A 27,217-nucleotide genomic window follows, 5' to 3' on the forward strand; every position below is an offset into this window, starting at 1 on the left:
AGTGGTCTGAGGTGGCGGGAGGGGTTCTGTGTTAAGGAGGGGTAGCAGGTGGGGAACCAGAACTTAACATGGGATGAGAGGCGCAGGCTGGTGTGCTGGGGCTGGGGGAGGTGTCAGGGCCCATCTTTGGCTTAACAGCTTGGCCCTTGGCCTCTTTCCTTGTGGTCTATCCAGGGTCCCCTTTGTATAGGTTGCATGATCCCGTTTCCGCCATGAGCCCTCTATGACTATGACGACTGTGGTCACCGCAGTGTACCACGTGTGTGTGCATGCACACTAATGGTCCTGCTTCAGGGTGCCACTGCCACACCTGGGCACGACTACACACACACACCTATCCAGGCAGCCCCCTCAAAGATGTGGACAATGGGCCTGGAAGGACACCTGGGCATGGGGGTGGACGACTCCAGAGCTGGTGACACAGGTAAAGGAATCCTGCGGCCGTGGTCCTCTCCATCCCTGCAGCAATTCAGCTGCCTTGCTTCAACACTCTGGCAAGAACTTGGATTTCAAACTAGTGAAAGAACTAGGGCAAAGGATTGGGACTCCCCCGTATGGCTACTCATTCCGTTCACTCACAGAAACCATCACCACAGCGACCCTCGCGTTGCTGCTGCTCTGCCCAGGCTCCCCCAGCAGAGCGATCTTTCAGCTTTAATGTTCCTCCCCTCCCGCATCTTGGCGACACACACAGGGCCCGGTGAATAGAGGATGTTTAATATTTCTGTGCTGGTCAAACGGAACACAGGTGGGGAATACATGGGGAGGGGGCAGAGGGCCCCCTGCCTCTCAGGAGGGGTGGCTTGTGAGGGGTGTATGTGGGGGATTCTTGGGAAATATCCAAGGAGTCTTCTCAGTAAAGGGGCCAGGCCAGGGGTGTTATGAGCATCCGATACGCCCAGTCCTTGGCCTTGAGTTGGGGTCCCCCATAGGGGGTCTGTGGAGAGTCTCACTTTTTTCCAGCTCTTTTGCTGGAATCCACACTCCCAGCACAACGAGTGACTTGGTCCTAGAGAGGGGTCTGGAGAGCCCCCAGGAAGCAGCCCAGGGTCGGGGAGGAGGGCTCCCGTGCCCACTCCCGAGAGGGTGAGAACCCGCTTCCTCCCCTCCTTTCTCCTTCCCCCGGGCTGGGCAGGAGCAGAGGGGAGGGGAGCAGGGGCCTGCCTCCACTGAGCCCCAGGGTCCTCGGGGTGGATGGAGGAGGGGTGGAGAGAGAGGGTCTTGGCCACCAACAGACACTGTAAACTTTGGTTTAAAACAATAACTTAAGTGGAGGGAGGGCTTCCAGCCTGGGGCCGAGGTGGGAGACTGGGAGGGCAGGTGCTGGGGAGGCGACAAAGGAAAAAGCCAACAAAAAGTTTTGGTTTTTGCTTCCGGCATAAGAAAGGTCTTTGGTCATCCGTTTAACTGGGGCAGGTGGAGGGGCGGGGGTGGGAGGCGGGCAGGGCAGGGGAGCTGAGGGCGACTGCAGAGGAAGGGGAGCTGAGGGAGGGTGAGAGGACTGCAGAGAGGCCCGCAGGCTGGATGTGGGTGTGGAGCCGGGGTCCAGCCTGGCCTTCTCCTGGGCTCCCGGCCCAGGCCCCGCCTCTGGCCTCAGGGGGAGCTTGGCTCCACCTGCAGAAGCACACCTGGCACAGACCTCTGTGGGTGAGGCGGTACCAGGCCTCTTCCTATGGGGGCGGCTGGAGGAGCCCCCAGCAAACAGGGGTGGGGGTGGGGGTGGAGGCCTGGCTCAGCCTGGTTCTGTCTCAGGTTGGGGGCGGGGCTGGAGCCAGGTGGGCCTGCTCGCACGGACCCCCACAGGGCTCACACAGTCCCACCCCAGCAGCAGAGGGGGCTGCTTCTTCTGGGGATGGTCTGGAACTTCAGTTCCTCCACCCAGGCCACGGCAGGGTGGGAGCTGGGGGTGGAGAGTTCTTTCTTCACAGTACGGAAAAGGCGGCGGAAGGGAGCACGAGTTAGGAGAGTGGGGGCCTCTGGCCAGAAAACACGGCCAGAGCCAGGTGCCAGGGGGCCCTGGGTTTGACAGGGGTGGCTAAGCCCCGCCTGCGGGTCTCCATGGTGCTGAGGGGCCCTGTGGGGAGAGCTGGTGGGGGAGGAGGGCCCTGCTGCTGCTGGTGGTTGGGGGGAGGCGGTTTCAGATGTGGGGAGGGTCTGAGGAGGGGTCTGAACCCTCCGTGTCCTCTGCTGGTCCCAGACCAGGGGCTGTGTCCCTGGGGGTGGGGACCGTCCCTGCCCCCACGTGTTTTTGTCAGGTCACACTGGGAGCTGCTGGCCCGGGCCTCCCCCATCTGAGTCCTGGACTTGCCTTGAGGCTCGGGAGGGGCTGTGGAGTGAGGGGAGATGGGGCCTGGATTCTGGAAGGGAGGGGTCTCACCCCAGCCCTGTCGGTCCCTACAGGCCCTTAGGACAGTTCTTCTCCCGGCAGCTCCTCCTCCAGGTCTCTGTCTTCTGGAGGCCCCGAGGCGCTGGGGTTAGGGGTACCCAGGGGAGGCCCGGGCTGCCTGTCTTCCTCCGCCTCTGCTGGCTCCTCCTTCACCTGCACCTGGTGGCTGAGGCAAAAGTATGGCATGGGCACCCGGTGGCTGTCCTCTGAGCCTCTCTGCCCCCTGCCCCCCAAATGCACCCACAACTCTGGAGCACAGTGGGGTGCTGACAGCCCCCTCCCTAGAATCGCATCAGCCCTGAGGGCTGGCCATCTCCCCTAGGGCTCTCTTCAAAGAAAAGCCGGTGCTGGGGCAGAGATTGCTCTGGGTTGGGGAGGAGAGAAGAGGGGAGCAGAGGGGAGATGAGTGAACGGAGGAAGGAGAAGAGAGAGAGAAGAGATGCCAGGTGAGGTGGCTCACACATGTAATCCCAGCATTTTGGGAGGGCGAGGCTGGTGGATCACCTGAAATCAGGAGTTCGAGACCAGCATGGCCAGCATGGTGAAACCCCATCTCTACTAAATACGAAAAAATCAGTCGGGCGTGATGGTGCATGCCTGTAATCCCAGCTACTTGGGAGGCTGAGGCAGGAGAATCACCTGAACCCAGGAGGCAGAGATTGCAGTGAGCCAAGATCTTGCCATTGCACTACAGCCTGGGTGACAGAGCGAGACTCCATCTTAAAAAAAAAGAGAGAGAGAGAGAGAAGAGAGGAGGAGGAAAAATAAGAAAGGGAGAAAAGAGGGGGAAGAGAACGTGGGGAGGTGGGGAGAGGGGGTAAGAAGAACACGCAAGTGGGACATGGAAGGGCTGAGAGGGCTGATGAGGGAAGGAAGAGAGAAGCCACTTGTTCTGGGGAGAGGCGTGCTGGGGGTGGGATGGGGAACCTCACCCAGAGTGGGGGATGACGCCTCCTCCCTGGTGCTTGAGGGGCACTGGGGTGGGTGGGCGTCCGTGCTGTGTGCTCACCTGTACTGGGGTGGGGAGAGGCGAGGAGGGCTGCTGCTGCCGTTGCTGGGCAGCGGCTCCACGGGGGCACCCACGTCATCGTGGCTGAGGGGCAGGAGGCTGCTGGCGGAGCCAGGGTTCAGCATGCCAGGGCTGTTGAGGAGGGGGAAGCTGCTCTCGGCCAGGGCGGCCTGGAGGGGCACAGGGTTGGGCCTTGTCAATGGCTCCACAGGACAGGGCACACTCAGTTAGGTGCTGTGCCTTCCCCATCTGCTAGAGAGCCGCCTGCGTGTCTGCTACTGGCCCCCTGGGCGGGCAGGTCTGGGCGACCCCAAGCCCCAACTCAGCCTTTGAATGTAGCACCCCTCCCCCATGGCTGGAACTCTGACCCCCGACGTCCTATCTCCCAGCTTTCCTGGAACCTGGGCCTGGCTTATCCCCTCTCCCAGGGGACAGAGAATCCCCAGACTGACAAACCAGGAAAGGGGATGCTATGGGTATGCCATCCTCCCAGCTGCCCGCCTTGTCTGAACCCAGCCTTGAAAGTAGAGGTGGAGGCTGGCCCCAAGTTGGGGTGGGGCAGAGAGGTGGGGTCTTGGAGAGTTTGGGTCTTCACCCTCTCCCTCCTCTGGCGAGTCCTCTGCAGGGGAGGATGAGCGTCTCTTGTATAAGAAAGCAAGGGGTAGAGGTGAGTGGGTGGGCTCTGGGCCGGTCACCTGGTAGCTGGCATTAAGTGCTCCATAGCTGAGGCCCGAGATCATGTTCTTCACCAGGGTGGGGCTCCTGGAGGACAGAGAAGGACATCTTTGGCTCACTCATTCACTTAGCTCTTCATGCGCATCTCTTTACTCTTACTAAGTCAAGGCCTGTGCTGGGAATGGGTCCCATTCCCTATTCCTGGAGGCCACTGCGGATCAGCCACTGTCTTGGAGCTGTGTGTGTGCTTGGTCTGATTTGGTCCTCACACTGAACTGGCCCTGCAGGAGCAGCCCCTTCACAGGTGGGTGCAGGGGGCTTGGTTCAGGGACCTGTCCAGGTCTCGGAGCTGGGAAGTGGGAACTGGCATCCCCGCAATGTCTGCCTTCACAGCATGCTGCCCCCCCCACCCGTTTTCTCTCTCCGGTCTAGATTTTCCAGTGTTTGGCAAGGTCCGATCTATAGCCTCAGTAGTTACACACCTAGTCTGCCCACACTGTCTTGCCATCCTAGATTCTGGGACCTGTCAGACATATGCTCAGCCTGTCCCCACATGCTCCATTCAGAAGGCTTCTCTGCACAGGAAGGTGCTTGGGAGTTGGGACAGGAGAAGCAGTGGCTGAGGGCTGTCCCTCTTCCAGTGAGGATCCCATCACAGAGCTCTCACAGGGCCTAAGGAAGCGGCCAAAGGTCACCACGCTGGTGAAAGCAGAGGTGCAAGCACAGCCAGGTCTTCTGATGTCAGTCAGTGATGAGACATGCCAACACCCAGCCTGGAGACTGGCCCCGGGCATTCACCAGGGCATGGCTTCCCTCCATTCTCCACGCTCCCACACTGCCTGGGGTGCAAAGGCTCCTGCCTGGAGAGCAGGCATCTTTGAGGGGAGCAGACACCCCACACCTCAGAGACATCCATCTAACTTGCTCTCCTCTCCTTACCCAACAGCTTTGGCCCAAGGGGCACAGCAAGCAGGTGGCTGGGGTGGGGGTGTTTGGGGTGGGGAGAAGGCCACTGCTGCTATGTGGAAGCCAAAAGGGAGGTCCTGACCCTGTCCCAGGCTCCTCAGTTTCCGTTTAAACTGCCAGGTGGAGGCCAGGTGCCATAGCTCATGCCTGTAATCCCAGCATTTTGGGAGGCTGCTGCGGGCAGATCACCTGAGGTCAGGAGTTCGAGATCAGCCTGGTCAACATGGTGAAACCCCGTCTCTACCAAAAATACAAAAATTAGCTGGGTGTGCTGGTGCATGCCTGTTAATTCCAGCTTCTTGGGAGGCCGAAGCAGGAGAATCGCTTGAACCCAGGAGGTGGAGGTTACAGTGAGCTGAAATCGTGCCACTGCACTTCACCCTGGGCAACAGAGCAAGACTCCCTCTCAAAAAAATACTAGGCCAGGTGCGCTGGTGCACACCTGTAATCCTAGCACTTTAGGAGGCCAAGGCAGGTGGATCACCTGAGGTTGGGAATTCAAGACCAGCCTGACCAACGTGGTGAAACCACATTTCTACTAAACACAAAAATAATTAGCCAGGCATGGTGGTGGACACCTGTAATCCCAGCTACTTGAAAGGCTGGGGCAGGAGAATCACTTGAACCCGGGAGGTGGAGGTTCCAGTGAGCTGAGATCGCTCCACTGCGCTCTACCCTGGGCAACAAGAGTGAAACTCCTTCTCAAAAATAAATAAATAAAGTAAAATAACAAAATTAAAAAATAATAAATAAATAAATAAATAAATAAATAAATTGCCAGGTGGTGAAGCCGAGCACAAAAGACTAGGAGGGCAGAGACCTGGTCCTGGAACCAGCTCTGCCACAAATCTGCTCTGGGGCCTCCTGCCAGCTCCTTGCCCTCACTGGCCCTCCTCTGCCGTAAGATGAATTGGTGGGGTCCCGGGACCTCAGAGGTCTAGTCATCCTGATAAGCTGAGAAAGCGGGTGTCCTGGGGGTGGCAGCCCCTCACCCATGGCCCGTTGGCCAGCATCTGCCTATGTGTCAGCTCTAGCCAGGGCTACTTGGGGCCCCTGTCTCTCTTTGCTACCAGGCCTCCCTCTTGGCCCCTTCCCTCAGTCAGAGCGAGGACAGAAGAGGACATAAATGTCTGCCTTCTGATTATCCATCACGTCCAGATTCCAGTCCCCTGTCCCCAAGCACTAGTCTCCTCTGCTCCTTTCTCCCCACACCCCTTCCCCCAGCCAGGAAGGATCTGGTGCACATGGGTACCCTGGAGAGGCAGGGGGTGGGGGTGAGCTGGCTTCTACCCCCTGGGCAGGTACACCCCACCCAGCTCTGGATGCACGTACCCTGTCATCTTTGGCGGTCTCCGCTTCTGATACTCCCGCTCGTCCACAGTCCACACGGCACCTTTGACGTTCTCCACGCGGACGAAGCACTTGTGCAGGCTGAGGTTGTGGCGCACGGCATTCTGTGGGTGCAGTGAAGAGGAGCTCAGAGGCGGTTTGCTTGGCCAAGCACAAACAGGACAGTCCTCATCCCATCCCACGTCCCATGCAGCAGTGACCCACCTTCCCCAGCTCAGGGATGAGCAGGGGATGGGCGTGGGCTGGAAGGAGAGCCAACCAAACGGAAGGCGGGCCCCTACCCTTTCCATAGAGCCAGGGCCTCCCAGCCTCTTCACCATGGATGACCCATTTTATTAGCTGCCTCCTCTCTCCCTGCCGCATCTTGGAAAGTTCTGTCTACTAACTAAATGCCATCTAGTTAGTAATAATCTGTTTCATCATCTTTATTAATCAAAGACACATGTAATTGTTACTCAGGGCTTTGGATCAACAGCAGATCACATTCGGGCCCCAGCATCTCTGCAAGCCCAGTATGCTTTATCTCAGGTGCACGCAGAATTTCCACTAAGCTTTTAAAAGTTTAGGAAGGCCGGGCGCGGTGGCTTAAGCCTGTAATCCTAGCACTTTGGGAGGCTGAGACGGGCGGATCACGAGGTCAGGAGATCGAGAGACGATCCCGGCTAACACGGTGAAACCCCGTCTCTACTAAAAATACAAAAAAATTAGCCGAGCGTGATGGCGGGCGCCTGTAGTCCCAGCTACTCGGGAGGCTGAGGCAGGAGAATGGCGTAAACCCGGGAGGCGGAGCTTGCAGTGAGCTGAGATCTGGCCACTGCACTCCAGCCTGGGTGACAGAGCAAGACTCCGTCTCAAAAAAAAAAAAAAAAAGTTTAGGAAGGAACTCACAAACCCTCACTGTCACCTCCACTGAGCCACAGGAGTCTGGGAGCCATGCTTTGAGCTGTGGCTCAGAACAGGCAGCTCATATTTTGAGAGCATAAGGTATACAGTAGAGGCCTCATACATACTTGTGAAATAGGGAGAGAGGAGAGTGTGGGGTTGACAGCTGAGAGGCAGAAAGTGGAGAGAAAGAAGATAAGTCACCTTGTCCGTCCCACCTCCTCCTGGAAGGATAACTTCAAGAATTGAGGTCATCTGGTTTGTAGGACGCTTGGGTGAGGGCGGGGTGCTTGGCCCAATTCCCCCCTTCATCACCATGGGAGCCCGGACTAGGGCCCTAGTCTGCCCTGCCTCATCATGTCCCTCAGTCCTGTCCCTGCACCCTCCTCTCTCATCAGCACTGCCCCCATCGACAGCTCCCAGTTATCACCATCCCTGCCTGCATCCCTGTCCCTGTTACCTGTCCTCCCTTAGCCTCCCCCGCCTCGTCCCCATCCTTGTCTCCTCTTTACATTTCTAAACGGGGAAGAAAGTGGGTAGGGCAGGCAGCCCGTGCCCCTGGAGATCCCCTCTCCCTCTCTCCCTTCCAACTCTTGCCACTTGCAACTGGCCCGATTTCATTACCAATTTTAATTTGCCTCTAATTAAATCCTGTGTATTTTTCCGACTCGCTTGCTAATCCACGAGGGAGGCGGGCGGCTGGAGTGGAATCTCTCGGAGCGATAATTACAAAGGGCCTAATCACGCCGGGGCTCCTGCCTCGGAATAAATTTGCCCGCATTATGGGGCTCCGATCCTCCGCTTTGCAAATGAGAATGACCCCAATTTCCGAGGATGGCCTCACCGGGGCTTTTTTCCCTCATTTCGAAGCCTGATTCGTGATGAGAGACTAATTCGTTACGCTGAAACATTAACGGCAATTTAAGGGGTCTGGCGGGGGCTGCGTAAACAAAAGGACGGGCCCACAACACGGGCCTTGGGAGGGGATGGACACAGGGAGGGCCAGCAAGGACCATCAGCTTGGCAGATGGCAGCTCTGTCCCTGGATGAACGGCAGCTGGCTGGGCCCACACCATGCCAGCTCCCAACCCTTCTGCCCTGGTCTGAGGTGGAAAGTATCTCAGGGTGGGAGCCAGCAAAAGTGAAGAAGGGAAAGAAGGAAGCACACATAATGTGGGAGAGGAGGAGAGATGACCTGAGGGGCTGAGAAATGAGTGGAAAGTAGAGGTAGAAGGGAAGCAGAGTTGGGTGTAGATGGCGTATTTCCAAAGTAACATGAATGAATTTGGTTGAAAAAAACCAGAAGGTCAAAGTGGACCTCAAGTTGGATGGATTCTGTTGTGCCATGAGGAAGGCTCAGGCAGTTTCCTTGGGCAACAAAGGCAGCAGCAGAGTACTGCTAACAGGGAAAGTCACCACCACTTTCCCCAGCCCAGATGCTTCTTACTGGACCCTAGACTAGGTGAGGGGAGATGGGGGTGAAGAACTAGGAAGGAGAAACACACCACAGAGATGTCAAAGGCGGAGCTGGGCAAGGGTGGCAGGGTTAGAATATTGGGGGGTGGCTTCAGGATGGTCACTGAGTGGTTTAAAGAAGTCACCTAATCTGACCTCAAGAGAGAATTAATTGCAGCAGGGCATAACAGGCAAGACAGAAGGAAGGAAGGAAGGAAGGTGGCTTCGCAGTACTTTGCCCCCAAAAAGGAGGCTGTCTTATGGAAAGGAAGCTCTATATTGCTACCCCTAAAGGCAAAGGATTAATATGCATTATTCAACATTAGATAATAATTATAACGATCCCTTACGTTTGTAGGGCTCTATCATTTATAAAAATCTGGTATCTGAACTGACTTGGAGGTTGGAGACTGGACCAGGTGGTCCCAAGCAAGCCCTGCTGGCTCAGAAAGAGGGCAGGAATGTGGTTGGCAGAAAATGACATCACTCACAGCCAATTAGAGCAGCTGTCCCAGCCTCCCAGCTTCTCTCCTAAGCTTTGGGAATTGGGCATGGGGATATGAAAGTCATGATGCAGTCCCTTCAGCTGCATTTAGCATACTCCCAGGGCAAAGGTAGGCAGGCACTGTGCAGACCCCACCAAGTCCTGGGCGCTGGTGGGGAGGAGGGGCTCAGTGACACTTGTTGAAACCTAGTGGGACTGGGGGAGGTAGCCCGTTTAACTGCAGTTTCTCCAGTGGCCAGCAGGGGGACTCAAGAGCCAGGGATCCAATTAAGGTTCTGAGATAAGAGTCCTTCCCCATGTCTAAGCTTCCCTGCAGGGGCCAACACTCTCTCCTCCTTCCCCCCGCCCCGCCCCCCCGACCCCGCCCACTCTCCCAATTTAGATATCGCCTTCCCACCTTGACACACACACACGCACCCCTTTTGGCTATAGAAAAATAAATGGCCTAGTGCCCTAGCATCTCTGTGTCCTATTTTTCTAGGGTCCCCCTCTTGCCTGCTTCTGCTCTCCCAGGAAAACTTACGGCTGAAGGTGTTGAAATGACTAATTGGATGGAGACAATTATCTTCCTGCCAGGGATGGCAGTGCTGGGGAGGGCTGTGAGTGCCGTCAGTGCCCCAGAGTGTGGTCCACGGCTCTTGGTCCATCCATGTGTCTATACCTGCACCTTCCTAGCCCCAGCCCAGGCTTCAGAACATGTACCTTAAGCCAACTTGGGCATCAACAATTCCTAGAGGCCCTACTTCATGGGGCTGGCATCTTTGGGGCCCTTGGGGGTGTGCCCTAGAGAAGGATTGCTTCCCAGAAAGGAGGCAGCACCAGGCTGGAAGAAAGGGATCCCTAAAAGGAGGTTATGGAACAATCCACGGCTCCTGCTGAGGTGGGCGTGGGCACACAGCCCTGGCTGGGCTCTTGGGTGGCTGTTTCTGCAGGACTAATTGTTTAGGGAACTAATTGTTTAGGCAGCCTTGGTCTCCACGGGATATGGTAAGTCCAAGGGTGACTGGGGCCCAGAAGGTGGAAGGGGCCTGCTTCACCTTCCAGGTGGCAGTGTTTCTGCGGAAATAGGCGAACATCCTGGTGAACCAGTTATAGATCTCATTCAGGGTCAGCTGCCTGTCAGGGGTTTCCAGGATGGCCTGCGGGCAAGGAACAAGCAAAGGGACAGTCAGCCTGGGCCTCGAAGGGTCACACCTCTGGGATCCCTCCCCCAGTTTCTCTCCCTTCTGCCTGGCCCCGAGCTCACCTTGTGAGAAGACCTGCTCAGAAATGTGTGGATAACAAGATGGGTGGTGGCTGGTGGGTCCCCTGAGACAGACAGGCTGGTTACAGCCCGGCCAAGGATAAAGAGGGCAGGAGCTTCCAAGGGCTATATATTTGTGCAAAAAGGACTGGAGCTGCTTCTGGAGAGGAAATGCCTTTAGTACCCAGCCCTGGACTGAGGGTGAAAGCAGTCAGTCCTGTCTTTCTTGGGATAGACATCCACGAGGTGGAGGCTGTTTGGAATTTATCCTGATTTTGGCAAAAGGCACACTAAGCACTGTGTGTGTGTGTGTGTGTGTGTGTGTGTGAGAGAGAGAGAGAGAGAGTGTGTGAGGGTGTACATGCCTGTGTATCAGGGAGAACATACGTGTCCATGTATGTTCACGCTTGAGTGTGAATACTATGTGAACACTGGTGACATGAAGATCATGGGCTTGAGGGAGGAAAGAGGAAGAAGACAGATGAAGAGCGACTCTAAATCTATCATGGGGTGCTATGTACATGGAAATCAGCACACAAATGTCAAGGTGGGTGTCAGCAGGAAGAGCAGTGTGTACACCCCCAGAGACACATGACCCTACCCAGCAGGCTGACGGGGCCCAGCCCGCAGGATAGCCCCGCATAGCAGAGAGGGAAGATGGCCATGTGAGAGGGAACGGGACAGCTCCATTGGCCCCAGGACCCTCCTGGAGGCAGGGGTGTGCTGGGGGCTGGGGAAGCAGCCTGTGTGCCATTCCCTACCCTCCTCCTACCTGCCCTGCTCACCTGGCGGATGAGGGAGGCGTAGGTGAAGGGGGGCCGGACGTCGGCGTTCTTGTAGAACTCATGATTCTGGGCCAGCTCTGGGGAGACAGGCAGAGGATGAGGCAGCCAGACATGGGCTCAGCTGGGAAAAACAGCCTCACTCTGCTATCACCCTGCAGCCCCCAGCCCACCCTCACCTGAGGAGATGGGGGAGCAGAACTTGTCACTGCTTCTCCGACGGGCTGGGCCTCCACCATGCAGGGAGGCAGAGCCCAGGCCAGGGGGCCGTAAGGGGGTGACAGGGGCTGCGGCCGAGGTCGGGGGATGCACGAGACCATCTGGGAACGAGTCTGCTGCAGAGACGGTCACCTTGGAGAATGAGGAGGAGCCGGGGACCGGGTTCAGCTGTGAGCAACGGGGAGGGTACTGAGACCAGTGCCCGAGGGTGGGGGTCCCAAGGCTCCGGGGTCCGTGGAAGGCTCTGGGAGGGGCGGGGAGGGGAGCAGCACTCACTGGCTGGCTGAAGGGCTTGGGTTCCGAGGGCCGCATGTGCAGGTGGGCCATCATGGCCTGCAGCCGCTCGCTCTCCTTGGCGAGCTGTGGAGGGTGGCAAGGCAGGAGGTGAGCAGGAGGCTGAACCCTGGAGGTAGTGTTGTCCCATCCCTCCACCGCCAGGCCCTTCAGAAGGTCACGGGTTCCCACCCCCATTCGCCTCCTTGCCTCAGCATCCCAGCTCCCTCTCTCCCCCGCTCCAGGGAGGCCTCAGCAATGCTCTGCCCCTCAGGGGCTGCCAGCTCCACGAAGCCTCTCCCTTTCTCCCCTGGATGGCAACCATTTGAGCCTTCCCAGTGCGTCCTGGCTGGAGCTTATCCCTGCCTCTACATGTTGGGGGGCTTCTTCCTCCCCACCCACAGGGGGTGGCCACTGTGCCTTGTGCAGTGGCACTTGTGTGTGAGGGCCTCACATACTGAATGCAGATGCAGGAATGGATGAATGGCTCAGACACCCCATTCATAAACTCAATGGGTCTTTCATGACCACCCTCTCACGGCAGGGCTGAGGGTGACGGGCAGGTGCTGGAGGGAGAGGGGTAAGCACAGAGGAGCTGCCCTGAGTAGCTTCCTAGGAACCCTGTGCTGCCGAGTGTCCCCTCCCAAGTAGTTGGGAGGCTCCCTTGGGAGAGCCAGGCTTCCTGGGTTCTAATCCCAGCTCTGCCGCTCACAGGCAGGTTACTTGAGCTCTGTGGGCCTGTTTTCTCCGTCTGGAAAATGGGGACAATAATGGTACCCACCACATAAGGTTGTTGAGAGGATTCCTTGAGTTATATAAAGTATTTAGTACAGCACAAAGTAAGTGCTCCATATGTTAGCTGTTAATATTATTTTTGATGTTTCTATGTAGCATGAGTCTCTTCTGGACCTCCCAGCAGAGACGCCCCCAACCTTGGTTTACCCCTCAGAATCCAGCTGTCCTCACCTCACAACCATGGTCATTAGGACCTAGAAAGCATAAGATGGTGGCTTTGACCATAGGACCCTTCCATGAGACCCTCCCAACAGAGCCCACCTAGCAAGTCAGTGCTGTGGGTGGGCAGGGGCTGGAGTCCGCCACGTCCCTCCCCAGCATCTTCCGGGCCACACCTGGATCTCCAGCTGCTGCACCACCTGCATCTGTACCCGGCACTGGGCTGTGCTCCGGTCATCCAGGGCATGCTCTGTGTTGAGGTGTCTTCAAGGGGAAGGGAGGAGAGAAAGTTGCCTCCAGTTTTCCTGCTGCCACCATCCTCCCATCCTATCCTCTAATCCCACCCACGGCCTGAAAAGCAGACAGACCAAGAGATACAAAGAAGAGAAAGAGGTGGGAAACGGGGCAATGGAGGAAGGCTTCTCCCTTCTCGTCAGCCTCCTTTGATGTCTTTGCTAAAATCCCAGCTACAGAGAGATCTAATTGCAAATGAACTAATTAAGTAAACCTCTGACGAAGCGTGAAAACAATTTGTTTGACCCTGATGCTGCAAGGGTCTGGGAGACAGTGGAGTTAATCAGTCAGTGACAGAGCCTGGCACGGCTGTGGCAGCTGGCCGCCTGCTGCCAGCCGCCTGTCCACCTCCCGCCCTGCCTGTCTGTGGCCCTCAGCCTGTCACTCGCCATCACTCCCCGGGGCTGAGGCTGGAGAGGAGCTGGGGAGGGTGGGGGGAGGAGAAATGCTTATGTTTGTCCTCTCCTTCTCCTACCCGCACGCTCTGCTGGGGATGGGGTCGGAGAAATGCAGGCCCAGAAATATAGACGGGATAGGGAGTGGGAGATCAGGGAGTCCGTGGGGGGCAGAGAAAGAACTAGAACCCCCTGGAGTGAGGACAGTAGTACAGCTAGTGAGGAGGGCCCCAAGAAGGGGCAAGCTAGTGGGCAGGGATGGGGGAGGGGCCCTGTGGGGAAAGGCTGCTGGGGGAGGGGCTAGGGGTGACACCTACTTGATAAACTGGCCCAGGTCTTCGCACAGGGTCTCACAGCCTGGCCACTTGCACTCTCCGTGTCCGTACAGGGGGTGGGAGCCGGGGGTCTCCTCGTGGGAAGAGCTGGGAGGACAGCAGGGAGGTGGCCGATCAGGGACCCTGAAGACCCCAGCGGCCCTGTAGTCAGCTGAGCACCAGCTCCCCTGCTGGTGACATTTCTGTCCTTAATACAGGTTTCCTAGTGGCCAAGCACCATCTGTACACCCCAGGAGAGGGAGTGAACCTCTGGTCCCTGGGCTCCACCCCCTCCCTCCCAGTCCCCATCACAGAGTCAGCCCTCGGGGGGTTGGGGGCCAGGTCTACCCCCAGGGAGGGCTTTGGTGCCCCTCCCAGCCTGGGCCCCATACCTGTCTCTCCGAGATGTGAGCACAGTGGGCTGTCCGTTGGGCAGGGTATGGTGGGAGAGGGGGGGTGAGACCTTGGGGGGAGCGGCGAACGAGGTAGCGGTGGCGGCCGTGCCAGTGAGGTCCAGCCCCTCCTGCTTGACGCTGTCCTCGGCAGGCTGCCCGGGGGCACCCTCACCCTTCCACAGCTGGGGCAGGTCTGTTGGGCAAACAGCTGCTGTGGGAGAGACAGGGGAGGCTGGCAGGGCCCCACGAATGCTCGGCTTTCTACCTGGCCCCAAGAGCAGGGGCTGCCAGCTCTTGGGTACAGGCAGGGCTGTGGGGTTGGGGCTGGGAGGGGAGGAGTGATGGGCGCTCACCTTGCGGAAGGGTCTGGAGGGGCCCCGAGGCTTGATTGGGCTGCAGGCTGACCAGCCCCTGCCTCTGCAGGTTGAGCAGGTGCTGCTGCTGCAACTGTTGCATTTGCAGGAGCTGCTGCTGGAAGGCCAGCTGCTTGTTCCCCAGCGCCTGGTGAGGGGCCCGAGGGGGCGGGCAGAGAGGGGTGCCATCAGCTTCAGGCATGCCATCTGGCCCCCACCCTGCGGCCACCCCCTCCCAGGGCCTGTCAGCCCCTGGAGCTGTCGTTGTGGCGTCTGCAGCTGCAGTGTCTCTGCTCCCGGCCCAGCTTCCATAAGGCTGCATGCCTCCTCGCAGTAAACACACGCATGCACGCACGCACGCACGCGCGCAAACACACACAGCCAGACCCAGACACGCAGCACGACGCCCTCCCTCCTCCCGCCTCCCTCCTTCCGCTGCTTCAGCTCCCTGCACCGCAGCTGTGCACGCCTGGGGGGGGGGCCTCATCACAATGATCGATGAGCCTGTCAGATTCTGGGGGCCACTCCTGCCTGGAGGGCACTCTTCCTACATGCCCGGGGTGCCCCCCTTCTGCTCTGGGGAGGGAGTTTTCTCTCCCCCAGCTCTTTTCCTCTCTTGCTTTTTAGATACACAGAATCAAGGAGTCTGACGGGACTCACTGGGATCCAGGCTCGGAGAGGAGTCACATCACCGCTGCCCAGGCGCCCTGTGCTTGCTGGCTCACCCACTCTACCTACCCCCACCCATTCAGTTCTTCACACAGGCACTGACAAGTCAAGCTGTCAGCAAGTCTCTTTTGAGCCCCAGAAGCCAAGCATGTCCTGGGTGGGTTGAGAGGCAGAGATGTCTCCGCCTGCCTGCTGGGGGTGGAAGCATGGGGTAGGGTGGGGGCTAGCTATTCAATACACAGACACAGGATAAACTTAGCCTAGAGATTTACCTGCCAATAACAGAGCAATTATAAGACTGCGGAGGGGGAGGCTGGGGGTACTGGAGAATGCCTGGGTGTCAGGGCAGCCTTCTGGGAAGAGGAAACTGAGAGCTTGGGACTGTGGTTGGGCAGCAGGAGAGATGTACAGGTCTGGGACCCATGGGAGAAGGGCCTCCAGGGTCTGGTATAGAAGCTCCGATGGGGCAGGGGGTGTAGTCTGGGGAGCTCTGAGAGGAGACTGAGGGGCGGCTGGGCAAGTCATGACAAGAATGGGAAGAAGCTGGGGGCAGGCTGAGGTAAGGGGAGGTGGTTTGCTGAGGGACTCAGAGATTTGCAGGACAAGGAGGGGAGGGCTGAGGTGCTGGGTCACGAAGAGACAAGGGTACAGGAAGATGGTGTGACCACAAGGCAGCTTGCACACGAGCGTGGCCCGGCAGACGCCACACACGGGGGTGACACGTACACACCTGTCTACACCCATGTGCACAGAGACAACACCACGAGGCAAGGAGAGAAAGAATGAATGAAGATGAGGGGAGATGGAGACGCGCAAGACCCACCATCCTCATTTCCCCCACACTGCTCCTTGATCCCCTTCCTCAACCTTGATTTTTCTACTATTCCTGCAAGGCAACTCCCTCCTGACTGGCTCTGGACACCCAGCCTCTGGGCAGGGGGTGAAGGCGGTGGTGGACCCTACTACGGCCCCTTACCTCTTTGGGCTGTGGCTTCCCAGCCTGCTGCTGGGTGAGGAGTTGCAGGTGGAGCTGCTCCTGCTGCTTCTTGTAGTACTCCTGCAGCTGGGGGGTGGGGGAAGGTTACCACTGGCAGGGGACTGCTATCCCCACAACCACCCCAGCCCTGTCCCATCTGGGCTCCTGGGGGCAGGAGAAGGGAGTTTCCCTAAAACATGGCCTAGCTTTCCCCAGTCAGCCTGGAGGGGCCCTGAGCAGGTCTGGGTGGAGAGGGAGGGGGCAAGGGATGGAGTAGGTTCATTCCCACAGCTCTGAACCCTCCCAGCTTTTGGTGGATCTCCTGAACAGGTCATAGGGGACAAGGTGCCAGGATGTTCCAGTACTTTGCCCTTCCCTGTTCAGGAGACAGAATTGGGGCCAGCATTGCAGGGAGGGAGGAGCGGGAGTATTGTGGGGGCAGGGCTGCCATGAGAGATGCCTGACCTTTGACCTCTCCCCACTACCCTAGAGGAATGCAGATCAGTCTGGCCTGAGCAGTCTCTCTGGTTTCTGGGACAGCTTGGGCCCTTGGTGAGGTGTAAACAGGGTGGGAGGAGCCAGGTCAGGCAGAGGAGGAGGGACCAGCTGCCCTGGGGCCAGACTCACCTGCTGGAGCATGAGGGCTTGCTGCTGCTGGAGCAAGGCCTGCAGCTGCGGGGGTGACAGGATCTGCTGCATCTGTTGCGGGGTAAGCATCTGCGGCGACATCATGGCCACTGACACAGGCACCTGCGGGATTCGGCCCGTTAGCCCCGTCCCCTCGACCCCACCCCAGGAGGAGGCACCACCCAGGGCCCCACTCAAAGCGTGGCAGAATGGCTCCCAGGGAGGCTGCCTGGGTTCCAATTCTGGCTCTGCCACCTGCTGGCTGTCTCTCTCTTTGGACGGTGACTTACCTCCTTGTTGTCTGTTTTCCTTATCTCTAAAATGAAAACAGTGATAATGCCTACCTATTAAGGTCACCATGAGGACTAATCAGTGAATACTTAAAACAAGGCCTGGCACACAGCAAGTGCATATAAGGGTTGGCTATTACCATAGGACGTGCTGTCCTCAGAGCAGGAAGTGACACTGGTCAGCAGAACCCATGCTTTGGCTGGTTCCCCCCAGTAATGGGGAGGGGCAGCACACTAGGCCACCCATAGTCTCACACAGTCTATTTTGAGACCACTTCCTGCAAGGTGGGCCTGGCTGGGAGGGCAGTCTACAGCATGGGAAGGATTCAAAACGTGGCCCACCTTTGCACGAGGACCTGCACTTTGTCTCCTCTCACACACCCCAGCACACCTGCCTGGAGGGCACACACAGTGGCCAGAGCTGAAGCCCACGGAGTGCTCTTGGTGCCATCCTGGTCCTGGTGTGTATGCATGTGTGTAGCTATGTCTAGGGTGGGGTGGGAAGAACAGCAGGCAGGGAGTTAGCAGGGCAGGCTTCTGCTCCTAGCTCTGCACTGAACTGGCTGTGTGACTCTAGCAAGTCACTTTCCCTCTCTCATGTTTCGGTCTCCTCAAACATAAAACATAGGAGACTGGGCTGTAAGAGATGATTCCTTCTAGGCTGGAACATTCAGGATTCTCAAAGTATAACAGCTTTCTGCCCCCTGCCCTGGGTCAGGCCTCTAAAGAAGGCCCAAAGAATCCAACTATAGGGAAAAGATTCAGAGAAAAGCAATGACATCATTCTCTTCCCAGCCCCACCTCCCCTGAACCCCCCAGGCTTGTGCAGTCATGGACGGGCAGGTCTCAGCTGCTATTCTGTCTTGTTCCCGTTTTAGCAGGACAGGTGCTCTGATGGGGCTGTCTGCTGCCCCCTCCACTCTGTGACCTCATGCATACAAGACTCTTCTATAATTTCCTCTCTCACTTCCAAGCTCTGGCAGAGTGCCTGGCACACAGTAGGTACTCACTGTTTGCCCCCCGGAGCTGAAATGCCTTCCCTGGCACCTCAGAGGCCCCTCTGGCAGCCCCAGAGCAGGAAGGGAAGGGTATAGGGCTAGCCCAGTCAGGGAGGAATGCTGTGCAGGGACTTGTCCTAGGCTATGACAGGCTAGGTCCTCAGGGTCCTCCCCCAAGCCTCAGTCTCACCTGTGGGGTAGGGGAGGAGGAGTTGGTTCTCTTTTCAATGCCTGGCAGGGGCAGGACTCAGCCTTGAACCACCCCTTAAGCCATGGATTAGGAAATCCCCAGGCAGAGAAGCAACCGGGGAGGTACAGTGAATCCAAGGACATCGGGGAATCCCACTGCTCCCAACACCTCTTGCTCATCCCACCACTAGCGGCTGTCCCTGCCCCTGGGCTTTACTCCTCTATCCCAGCCCATCTCTATCCACAGGGCCCTGGGAGGGGTAACACCTAGCTCTTTAGTCATGGGCATACCACGTGAATGAAGTCTCCAAGGGACCTCTAGGCCAGTGGGGGATGCACCCTTAGAAGTGTTTTTAGTTCTTTTTTTTTTTTTTAACCTCATTTTTACCAATGAGGAGACTAGGAAAGTCTGGTGGCCTTAAGTGGCAGTGTTGGGATTTAAGCCCAGGTCTGCATACTCCATAGCTCTCAGGGTTTTCACGTCCTATGCTGCCTGCCCCACCCCAGGGCAGGTCTTGGGAAGGGTTAGGGAGAGAATGTGGAGGTGGGACGTTTGGAGGCTGAGGGGGCTGATATGGCTGAGATCCCACAGGCTAACTTCCTCCTCTATGGTTATATCCCAGAAGGACTCTCTGAAAGCCAGGCTGCAAGGGTGGATGTGGGGGCCTGGGGTTGGAGGCAGACAGTGGCATAGATCCAACACCAGAGCCAGCCCCTAAGTCTGTTGTTGGGTGTTCCAGAGGCAGCTGGGGAGGCTGCTAAAAGAAGGTGGGTTTTGCCATCCAAAGACATGGAACAAGTACCACTGTCCTTTCTTTCCTCCTCCCAAGGGGGTGCCCAACAAAGAGAGGCATCCTGGTGGGGGTGAGCTCAGAGCCCTAGATTTCTGGGTCAGGTGACCTTGGTTTTTGTCCCTGATATTTACTAGTCTTGAAATCACCAAGCCTCACTTTCCCTGTTGGCTAACTGGGATTTGGGGCACCTGCCCTCCCCGCATCATTAGTGGATGTTGTTGACTGCTTATTACGTGCCAGGCATGGCACTTGGCTAAGCCCTTTACACGTATATCTCATAGAATCTTCAGGGCAACCCTGTGAGGATGGTGTCATCATCATTAACATCTCACAGATGAGATGAGAAAACTGAGGCCCAGAGAGGTTAAATTACCTGCCCTGACCCTGACCCCAAAGGGACAGTGGGAGCAGGGGTGAAAGTGACTTGTACGCCATTAAATTCCATGTAAACATGAAGAAAATCACTTTTTAAAACATTCTGGATTTTCCCTTTCCCCTCTTCTGTCTCCTCCCCTGGTGTGCCTTAGGTTACTGCCAGACAAAGGTTACTGAGGACCAAGGCACTAGGACACTCATTCTCACTGCTGTGAGAGCTGAACTAGAGATGAACGTGGCCCGCAACAGGAAAGACTGAGACCAGACACTCAGAAGATCTTTCCAGGCACCAGGACTGTGAGTCACTGACAGGGGCATGCAAAAAAAGGATGTGGCCTTTCCTACTTGGACGCAGGGGAATGGAAGAGATGACCTTGGAAGGCCTCCTTGGCACTTGCTGCTCCTGCCACTTGGCTGAGCAGCTGCCTGTGGAGGCTGCTACAGAGATCTGGATGGATTACATGGTGTGCACTCATCTTGAGGTGGCCCACTGGGGTCACAAAGGGTCTGGGAAGTGGCTGCCGCATGCTGATCTCTTGAGCTGGTTGACCTTATCCACCTCTCCCTGTGCCCCTTGGGGGTCTGAGAACTGAGCTGGAGCTCCTCTGGTGTCCCTGCTGGCCGCTCGCCAGGCTCAGATGCCTCGGGATGGGTGCTCTGCAGCTAGCAGGCTCAGCAGGGCCCATGAGTCAAGCATCTGGAGAGTAGTTGGGCAGCTAAGTGCTAACTGAAGCCCTGGCGTGTGAGCCCCGGGCCAAACACCGGCAGCTGCCTCCAGCCCCTCCCTCAGGGACTATGCACCCAGCCATGAATACAGTGTGCTCAGCTGGATGGTCTGACTGGAAGGAACAGGGACAGTGCCTGACACACAGGAAGCTTATTTGGGGGCTGAGAGTGGGAACGAATGCAATTTGGTGCCAGGGTCAAGGACCCAAATTGTCTCTTAAGTATGGGGTCCTGTGAGTGGGGGGCAATGTGGGGAGATCAGGCCAGAGTTTGGTTTGGCTTAAACTCTCCCGCAAATGACCAGAAGGCCTCAAACTAATTCTGGGCTGTAGCTGCAGCAAGGAAACATAGCAGCGCAATATAAAGAAGAACTTCTGGAAATGCCAGATGGGGATGGACGAAGCCAAGGCCCCAGCCACCTTTGCCCCCGCCATGTCCTCAACTCTCGGCCACCTGTGCCACCTTCTATGACAGCCCTCTCCCTGGTGGGGTCCAGGCCTGGAAGGAGGGCCCCTCACTAGGCTGGAGCTGGAGACCTGATACAGTTTTGGAAACTCTTCTAAAGCTGACTCTGGAGGAGAAGGGTGGTGAACGTGGCTGGGAGGTGCGCGGGCAGAAAATCCTGCTGGGGAGCAGAGCAGCATTCTGTGGGGAGCCCTGGGAAAGGAGCTGCCCTTGATCTCCCTCCATTATCCACTGCACTCAGGCTCAAGATGCACTCTTCTGCTCAGGTGGGGAGCCCAGGCCTTGCTCTCACCAGTCTTGAGCTCACAGAAGAGCATTTCAAGGCCCTGAGCCCTACTTCAGGACAAGGATCCGACCTCCTTGGAGATAATAAACTTAGGAATAGGGGCAGAAGGCAAGGAAGGTGTCCAGGGTTGGAGGAGAAATAGAGGGATCAATATAGGCGGGGAATCCAGGCTCCTGGGGGAGCATGGCTCCATGGCCCCAAGAACCCCCATCTCCCTGAGACCCTGAGAACTATCTGGCCTAGGCTTCTACACCTGGCAAATACTGGCATTATTACCATGCCAAGCACAATGCAGAGATTAAAAGTGTGAGTTCTACTGGCCGGGCACGATGGCTCATGCCTGTAATCCCAGCACTTTGGGAGGCAGAGGTGGGCAGATCACCTGAGGTTGGGAGTTTGAGACCAGCCTGATCAACATGGAGAAACCCTAAAAATACAACGCTACTAAAACCTACTAAAAATACAACTCTACTAAAAATACAAAATTAGGTGGGCGTGGTGGTGCAAGCCTGTAATCCCAGCTACTCGGGAGGTTGACACAGGAGAACTGCTTGAACCCGGGAAGCAGAGGTTGTGGTGAGCCGAAATCATGCCATTGCTCTCCAGCCTGGGCAACAAGAGTGAGACTCCATCTCAAAAAAAAAAAAGTGAGTTCTGGAGCTATTGGGTTCAAATGCCTCACTCTGTCCTTTATTCGTTGTATAACTCTGGACAAGTTTCATAACCTCTCTGGGCCTCAGTTTCCTCATCTGCAAGATGGGGCTAGAACAGCACCTCTTCCATAGAACTGTGAGGATAAATGAGATAGCTGTAAAGTGCTTAGTGTCTACACTTCATGGTAAACACTCTGTAAATGTCAGTTGTTAGTTTGGGGTGTACTCAGTAAGTATTTGTTGAATGAATGAATGAATGAATGAATCAATCAATCAATCAATTTTTGGAAGTAATGAGACAAGGAGAGAGAAGGCCTGAGAAAAAGATCATTTTATCTGTCTCTCTGACCCTGAAACCTCTAGGCCTCTCTTCTTTTGGAGGGAGGGAGTTTCCTAAGGAAGATTCCATAGTCTTCCTTCATCTCTCAATCATTTCAGATCTGTGACCCTTAATCCCTAGCTGAGCAGTCCTTCTGGACGTCTGACCCCAGTCCCTCCCACTACCATCAAGCTCCTTCCCTCTTGCCCCTGGGTCAGCTGCCCCTTTCTGGTTTGGGGGAATGTTTGCTGTTGCCCAGCCTACTCCTTCCTGTTCTAAGCTGGGCCCAGGGCAGGGAGGATTCAGAGTGGAAGCTGGAGAAACACTTCAAAACCTAGGAGTGTATGTGGGGGTCATTAATTTAAAGAGACCCAATCCTGACCAGCATGGGTATAAGAACCTTTTAGATCTCAACCTGATGAGATCTTTCTCTTCCTCTCTTTATTGACTTTCCAGATAGTGTCTTCCCCTCCTCCACCCCAGGCCACGCCCTGATCTTTGCCCAGCTCCTCCCCTTTGAGGCTTGTCTCCTTAGGGTCAAGAATTTTAAAAGAGCGTTACTGCTAAGGCTGCACATCTGTTGGGCACCATGAACTTTTTCCAAACATAAACTTGTTTTACATAAAATCCAGACTTTGTCAGAGCACTGGAAATCTCCACCCAGGACAAAGCCTGATCCTGGGTCCTTCTCTGAGCACCCTGCACCCACCCCACCCTCCTCCTCACTTCCCTCAGCACCCAGCCCCAGAATTTAGAGCACCTCCAGCTCAGGACCAACCATGCTCACCCTTCTTCCCTTAGATAAACTTCCTTTCAAAGCCTGGCTTAATCCTTTCCCCAATTCTGAGCCTCCCTCTGCTGGGGGAGGGGTGGGGGGAGCATGGGTGCCCGGCTGCTGGGCAGAGGGGGAGGGGAGCGGCTGCCCGAGTAGTGACCCAACCCGGACTCAGACTGCAATTCTCCCAAGTTCTTTGTGACACAAAAGGTAAACAGAAGGCCTGGCTCCCCCACCCCCCACCCACCCCCACAGATCTCCCCTCCCACAGCCAGCCAGATGGGCTGGCAAGCTGGGGGGAAGGGAGAAGGGGAAAAAAGGGCAGATTGTGCAAAGGAAAACAAAAGAGACAGAGAGACATCAAGAGACAGGAAGCACGGAGAGACTGCGAGATAGTTGGTAGATGAGGGATAAGGGGGGAGGATAAGAGAAGGGGGAACTTCGTGACGTGACTGCAGCAACAGAGATCGCCTGGGAGGAGCCGAGACCCAGACACAGGAACAGAAAGGGACAGAGGGAGTGACCCACAGGGATGCAGAAACATGAGAAGTGACCGAGAGAGACCCTAAAGGGAAGAGGCAGGGGAGAAGAAAGAGTGAGAGAGGTACAAAGAGACAGGGAGAGCTGCAGACAAACTTTGAGTGACAGGGATAAAGAGGCTAAGCTAGCAGAAGGTCTGGCTGATCAGGTGGAGACAAGAGAAAGTGGAAGTCTTTTTGCCCCACCCCTGCAGTGACTGTATTTCCTTTGAAAAGCTGCCCACTTTTTGGTGTTGGAACTGGCAAGAGCAGTTCTCCAATGGGTCCTTGCCCTCCCTCTGTGCCAGGCCCACTCTCCAGCCCAACCCAGAGCCAGCAGGGTGCTCTCCTCCTCACCTGCACAGCAGAGGCAGACTGTTTGCTGTCATTGTTCCCTGGGGAGCTCAGGCCTGAGGCCTGCTGCAGCAGGAACTGCCGGGCCACCTGGAGAGCCTGCAAGACAGAGGCTGAGTCAGCAATGGCCTGGGAGGCTGGGTGGGATCCAGAGATTAGGGAGTGTTTGGGGCAGTAAGGAGAAGGAGCTTAGGTTAAGGTGGAAGGTCTTGGGGGTCACAGGGTCATGGGTCCATAAGGGCTTGGGATAAGGGCAGTAGGAGTCACTGAGAAGAGCTGTCAGGGGTTCAGGGATCAAAGCCTCTACAGACTCAGCCTGGGACCCAGTGAAGTTTTGTTAGGACCCAACGGGGGCAGCAAATGGAAGGGCCCATGGTCAAAAAGGGACTCTAGAGGAAAATAAAGGTGGTGAACTCAGGGCATTAGTAAATCAGTACTATTTGTTGAGCATCTACTATGGGTCAGGCACTGTACAGGCAAGAGCTTATTTAATCTTCCTCTGTAAGGCTGTGAGGTAGGGATTATTGCCCCATTTTGCAGATGAGGAAACTGAGTCTCTAGGAGGTTAAGTAACTTACCCAAGATCACACAGCTAGGCAGCATCAGAGCCAGGATTTGAGCCCAGGAAGCCTGGCTCCAAGGCCAACTGCCTTACTGGGTGGTCAGTCTGGGGGCTAAAAAAGTAGTATTCACTGTGGAGCCAGAGCACACATTTGGGGGGATGAGGGAAGAGCCCTGGGGTCAGTGGCACAAGGTCTGAGTACTATGTGACTTTCTGAGTTCAAGGATTGAACATGCATGGTGCTGGAGGAATTAGATCAAGTTCTGAAAGGTGAACTATCAGCAGAGATGCATGGACCATGGTGCTGTGGGCTTGGTGGCCACAGTGGCTTAGACTGAACTGAGCCAGAGGGGTCACGGGAGTGAAAGACATATGGAGATTGCTGGAGGAATTGCTCTAGTGGGTCAGTGTGACAGTCAAGGAGTAGTAGTGGTCTGGGAGGTAAAGTGAGACATCTGGTAGGAGTGAGGGGTCAGGAGGGTCCAGGAAATTATCTATGAGGCCAATCAAGACCTCTATGTCCTCACTCTGGTTCAGTGAGAGGTTTGAAGGCAAGTTCTGAATCCACATTTCAGGAGCACAAAAACTTATCTGCTTCCAGATTGCTCAAGACCCCTTTGGGAGTCAGTGCAGGTGCATCCAAGCCCTTGACACAGGGCTTCAAACTTAGGCAGTCCTGGGTTTGAATCCCAGCTGTGCGGCCTGCCAGCTATGACCTTGGGCAAGTTATTCCAGTTCTCTGCACTTCAGTCTCCTTATCTGCAAAACTGGGAAACTACCCATCTCCAAATTACTAGGGGGATTAAAGGACCAATGTTTGGCATCCAGTCGGCATTCGGGAAGTGTTCACTCCCTTCAACTCTCATTAATCTCTCAACAATTCTCCACTTCACCTCCTACAACCTCTCCCCAACATAGCCTTGCGCCCTGCGCACTTATTAGACGAAATGCGCCCGCTTGTGGCTCGCTTTCACATCTGTCCACACATTCACTTGTTTTTGCCATATGGACCCCTATTCTCCTACCCCACCACAAGCACCTTCAAGGCAAACCTTTTAAGGTGGGATATGGCTGCACTACCCATCGCTCAATAAGCAAAGAGAGTGACCACTGTGTAGCAAGCATATACACACATCCACCTTCCCGCCTGTTTATCATCAGTGCGAACAGCCGAGCCTCCTGAGGCTTTAAATCTAGTTTATCTTAGGAGGGCATCTAAATATGCACTGGCCTATTGACGGGAAGGTGTCCTGCAGCAAACCTGGAGCTCAGATTGGTGTGCTCCTCACAGGCCACCTCCTTCCCCGGATGTCACACCCAGAGAAGTGCCCTGGGCTTCCAGAGGGAAACAGGATGTTTCTCCTCTTCTAGATTCACTTCAGAAAGCAGAAATCTGACCTTTCTAAGTCAAAAGGCTCTGTGGAAAGAGGAGGAAGGGTGGGGTGGGTGGGTGAGGAAGGGCAGGGAGTCAGGTGGTCATCAGGAAGGAGCCCCTGCCTCTACTACCTTTTACAAACCCCTCCAGTCTACTGACAAGTGCTCTTCGTCCTCCAAAGGTGGAGGTAGGGTAGGGTGGAGGGGGTACAGGGATCAGAGGCCAGGGGACAAGGGTAGGGGAAGAAGATGGCTCAGAGAGGCTGGCCAGCCCAGGAGACCCAAAAGGGACACTGGTTGGGGTGGGGAGATGAAGCACTCCATATCCCTGGGGAACAGGAGGGAGCAGCAGGGGAGGGGCTTCTGGGGGAAGTTGGGGGCAGAGCCCTGCTCAGTCTCCTGGGGTGGGATGGGGGGTGGCCAGGGGAGTTGAATTCACTCCCCACTGACTCTCTTACTTTGTGGTCCCCTGGAGCATGAAATTACACGATTTACAGGAAAAAAATGGCAAGGCCTTGCAATCTCATTCCTGAGACCTCTCCCTCCCTGTGACAGGCCCTTCCTCCCCCCACACCCCCACCCACAACCCCTTTCCTTCTTCGTGCCCAGGCCAGGGCTCTCCCCTTTAGGCCAGATGAGAGCCAGGTAAGACCTTAGGTCTGGTCAAGGCTTCCCTCCCACCATTTCTTCTCATATGTAGGTCCTCACTCACCCACTCCTCTCACATCTATGAAGTACCTGCTTCGTGCCAGGGACCAGGCTAGTGGCTGGGGATACAGAGAAAGAGAACATGGCCTCTGCCCCCCAGGGCTCACAGCTCAGGTTCTGTGATGATAGCCTCTTATATAAAGAATGATAGGCCGGGCACAGTGGCTCATGCCTGTAATCCCAGCACTTTGGGAGGCTGAGGCGGACAGATCATGAGGTCAGGAGATTGAGACAATCCTGGCTAACACGGTGAAACCCCATCCCTACTAAAAATACAAAAAATTAGGTAGGCATGGTGGTGGGAGCCTGTAGTCCCAGCTACTCAGGAGGCTGAGGCAGGAGAATGGCGTGAACCAGGAGGTGGAGCTTGCAGTGAGCCGAGATGGCACCACTGCACTCCAGCCTGGGCGACAACAGAGCGAGACTTCGTCTCAAAAAAAAAAAAAAAAAAAAAAAGAATAAGGAACTAGGAACTAGTTAGCCTGAAGTGAGGGTGGGTGCCAGGGCTCAGAGAAGGCTTTCTTCTACCTGGGGAAGTCTGGGAAGGCTTCCCAGAGGTGGCTGCAGCACTAACTGGAGTCTCGCCACCTGAAGGGCGAATTCACACGGCGAACGAGGAGGGTCACATCTACCACGCTGCTGCACCAGATGTGTTCACACTGCCTGCTGGCACTGGGGCCTGGAGACCACTGGACTGCCCACCTCCGAGAGATGTGGGAAATAATGGGTCCTAACTCTAACTCTGGCAGATCCCCAGCCCCACTTTCTTTGAATATGCCAACCAGACTGGGGCCTCCTTGAAAGCACAGATGTTGTCAAATATAGCTGTGAACCCCCATCGTCAACCACCAGCACAGAGCAGACATGCGATACCCACTCACGAAATTCATTTTAGTCTAGGCTGAATATGGGAGGCTGGCACAGGCTGACACTAAGCTTAGCAGCTAGCATTTACCTTGCAGTTTCCAAAGCACTTTTTCAAACATTTAACTGAAGCTTCACAACACTGAGCTAGGTGGAGCAGGTACTGATGTCCCTATTTTACCGACAAGGAAACTGAGGCCTGAGGTTCCACAGCTAGGAAGTGGGAGAGTCCAAACACCTCTGAC

At 56.0% G+C, this 27,217-nt stretch overlaps 1 protein-coding gene across 11 annotated transcripts in view; it reads right to left on the minus strand.

The window, feature by feature from the left end:
* Positions 1-696: 696 nt before the first annotated feature.
* FOXP4 (forkhead box P4) overlaps positions 697-27,217 on the minus strand; it is a 54,232-nt gene continuing 27,711 nt past the window's right edge. The window contains exons 3-17 of one of the 11 annotated variants that reach the window (XM_077998340.1): positions 23,468-23,563; positions 16,723-16,845; positions 16,096-16,176; positions 14,451-14,598; positions 14,095-14,308; positions 13,706-13,810; positions 12,876-12,963; positions 11,749-11,832; positions 11,433-11,604; positions 11,257-11,333; positions 10,266-10,367; positions 6,369-6,490; positions 4,091-4,157; positions 3,396-3,565; positions 697-2,552 (exon numbers count right to left, since the gene is read on the minus strand). In XM_077998340.1, the coding sequence (XP_077854466.1) occupies positions 2,405-2,552; positions 3,396-3,565; positions 4,091-4,157; positions 6,369-6,490; positions 10,266-10,367; positions 11,257-11,333; positions 11,433-11,604; positions 11,749-11,832; positions 12,876-12,963; positions 13,706-13,810; positions 14,095-14,308; positions 14,451-14,598; positions 16,096-16,176; positions 16,723-16,845; positions 23,468-23,563 (1,797 nt within the window). In that variant the 3' untranslated portion in view covers positions 697-2,404. 11 annotated transcript variants of the gene reach the window in all.

The sequence above is a fragment of the Macaca mulatta genome, chromosome 4 (genome assembly GCF_049350105.2).
Source record: "Macaca mulatta isolate MMU2019108-1 chromosome 4, T2T-MMU8v2.0, whole genome shotgun sequence".
In the NCBI taxonomy this organism is placed as follows: domain Eukaryota; kingdom Metazoa; phylum Chordata; class Mammalia; order Primates; family Cercopithecidae; genus Macaca; species Macaca mulatta.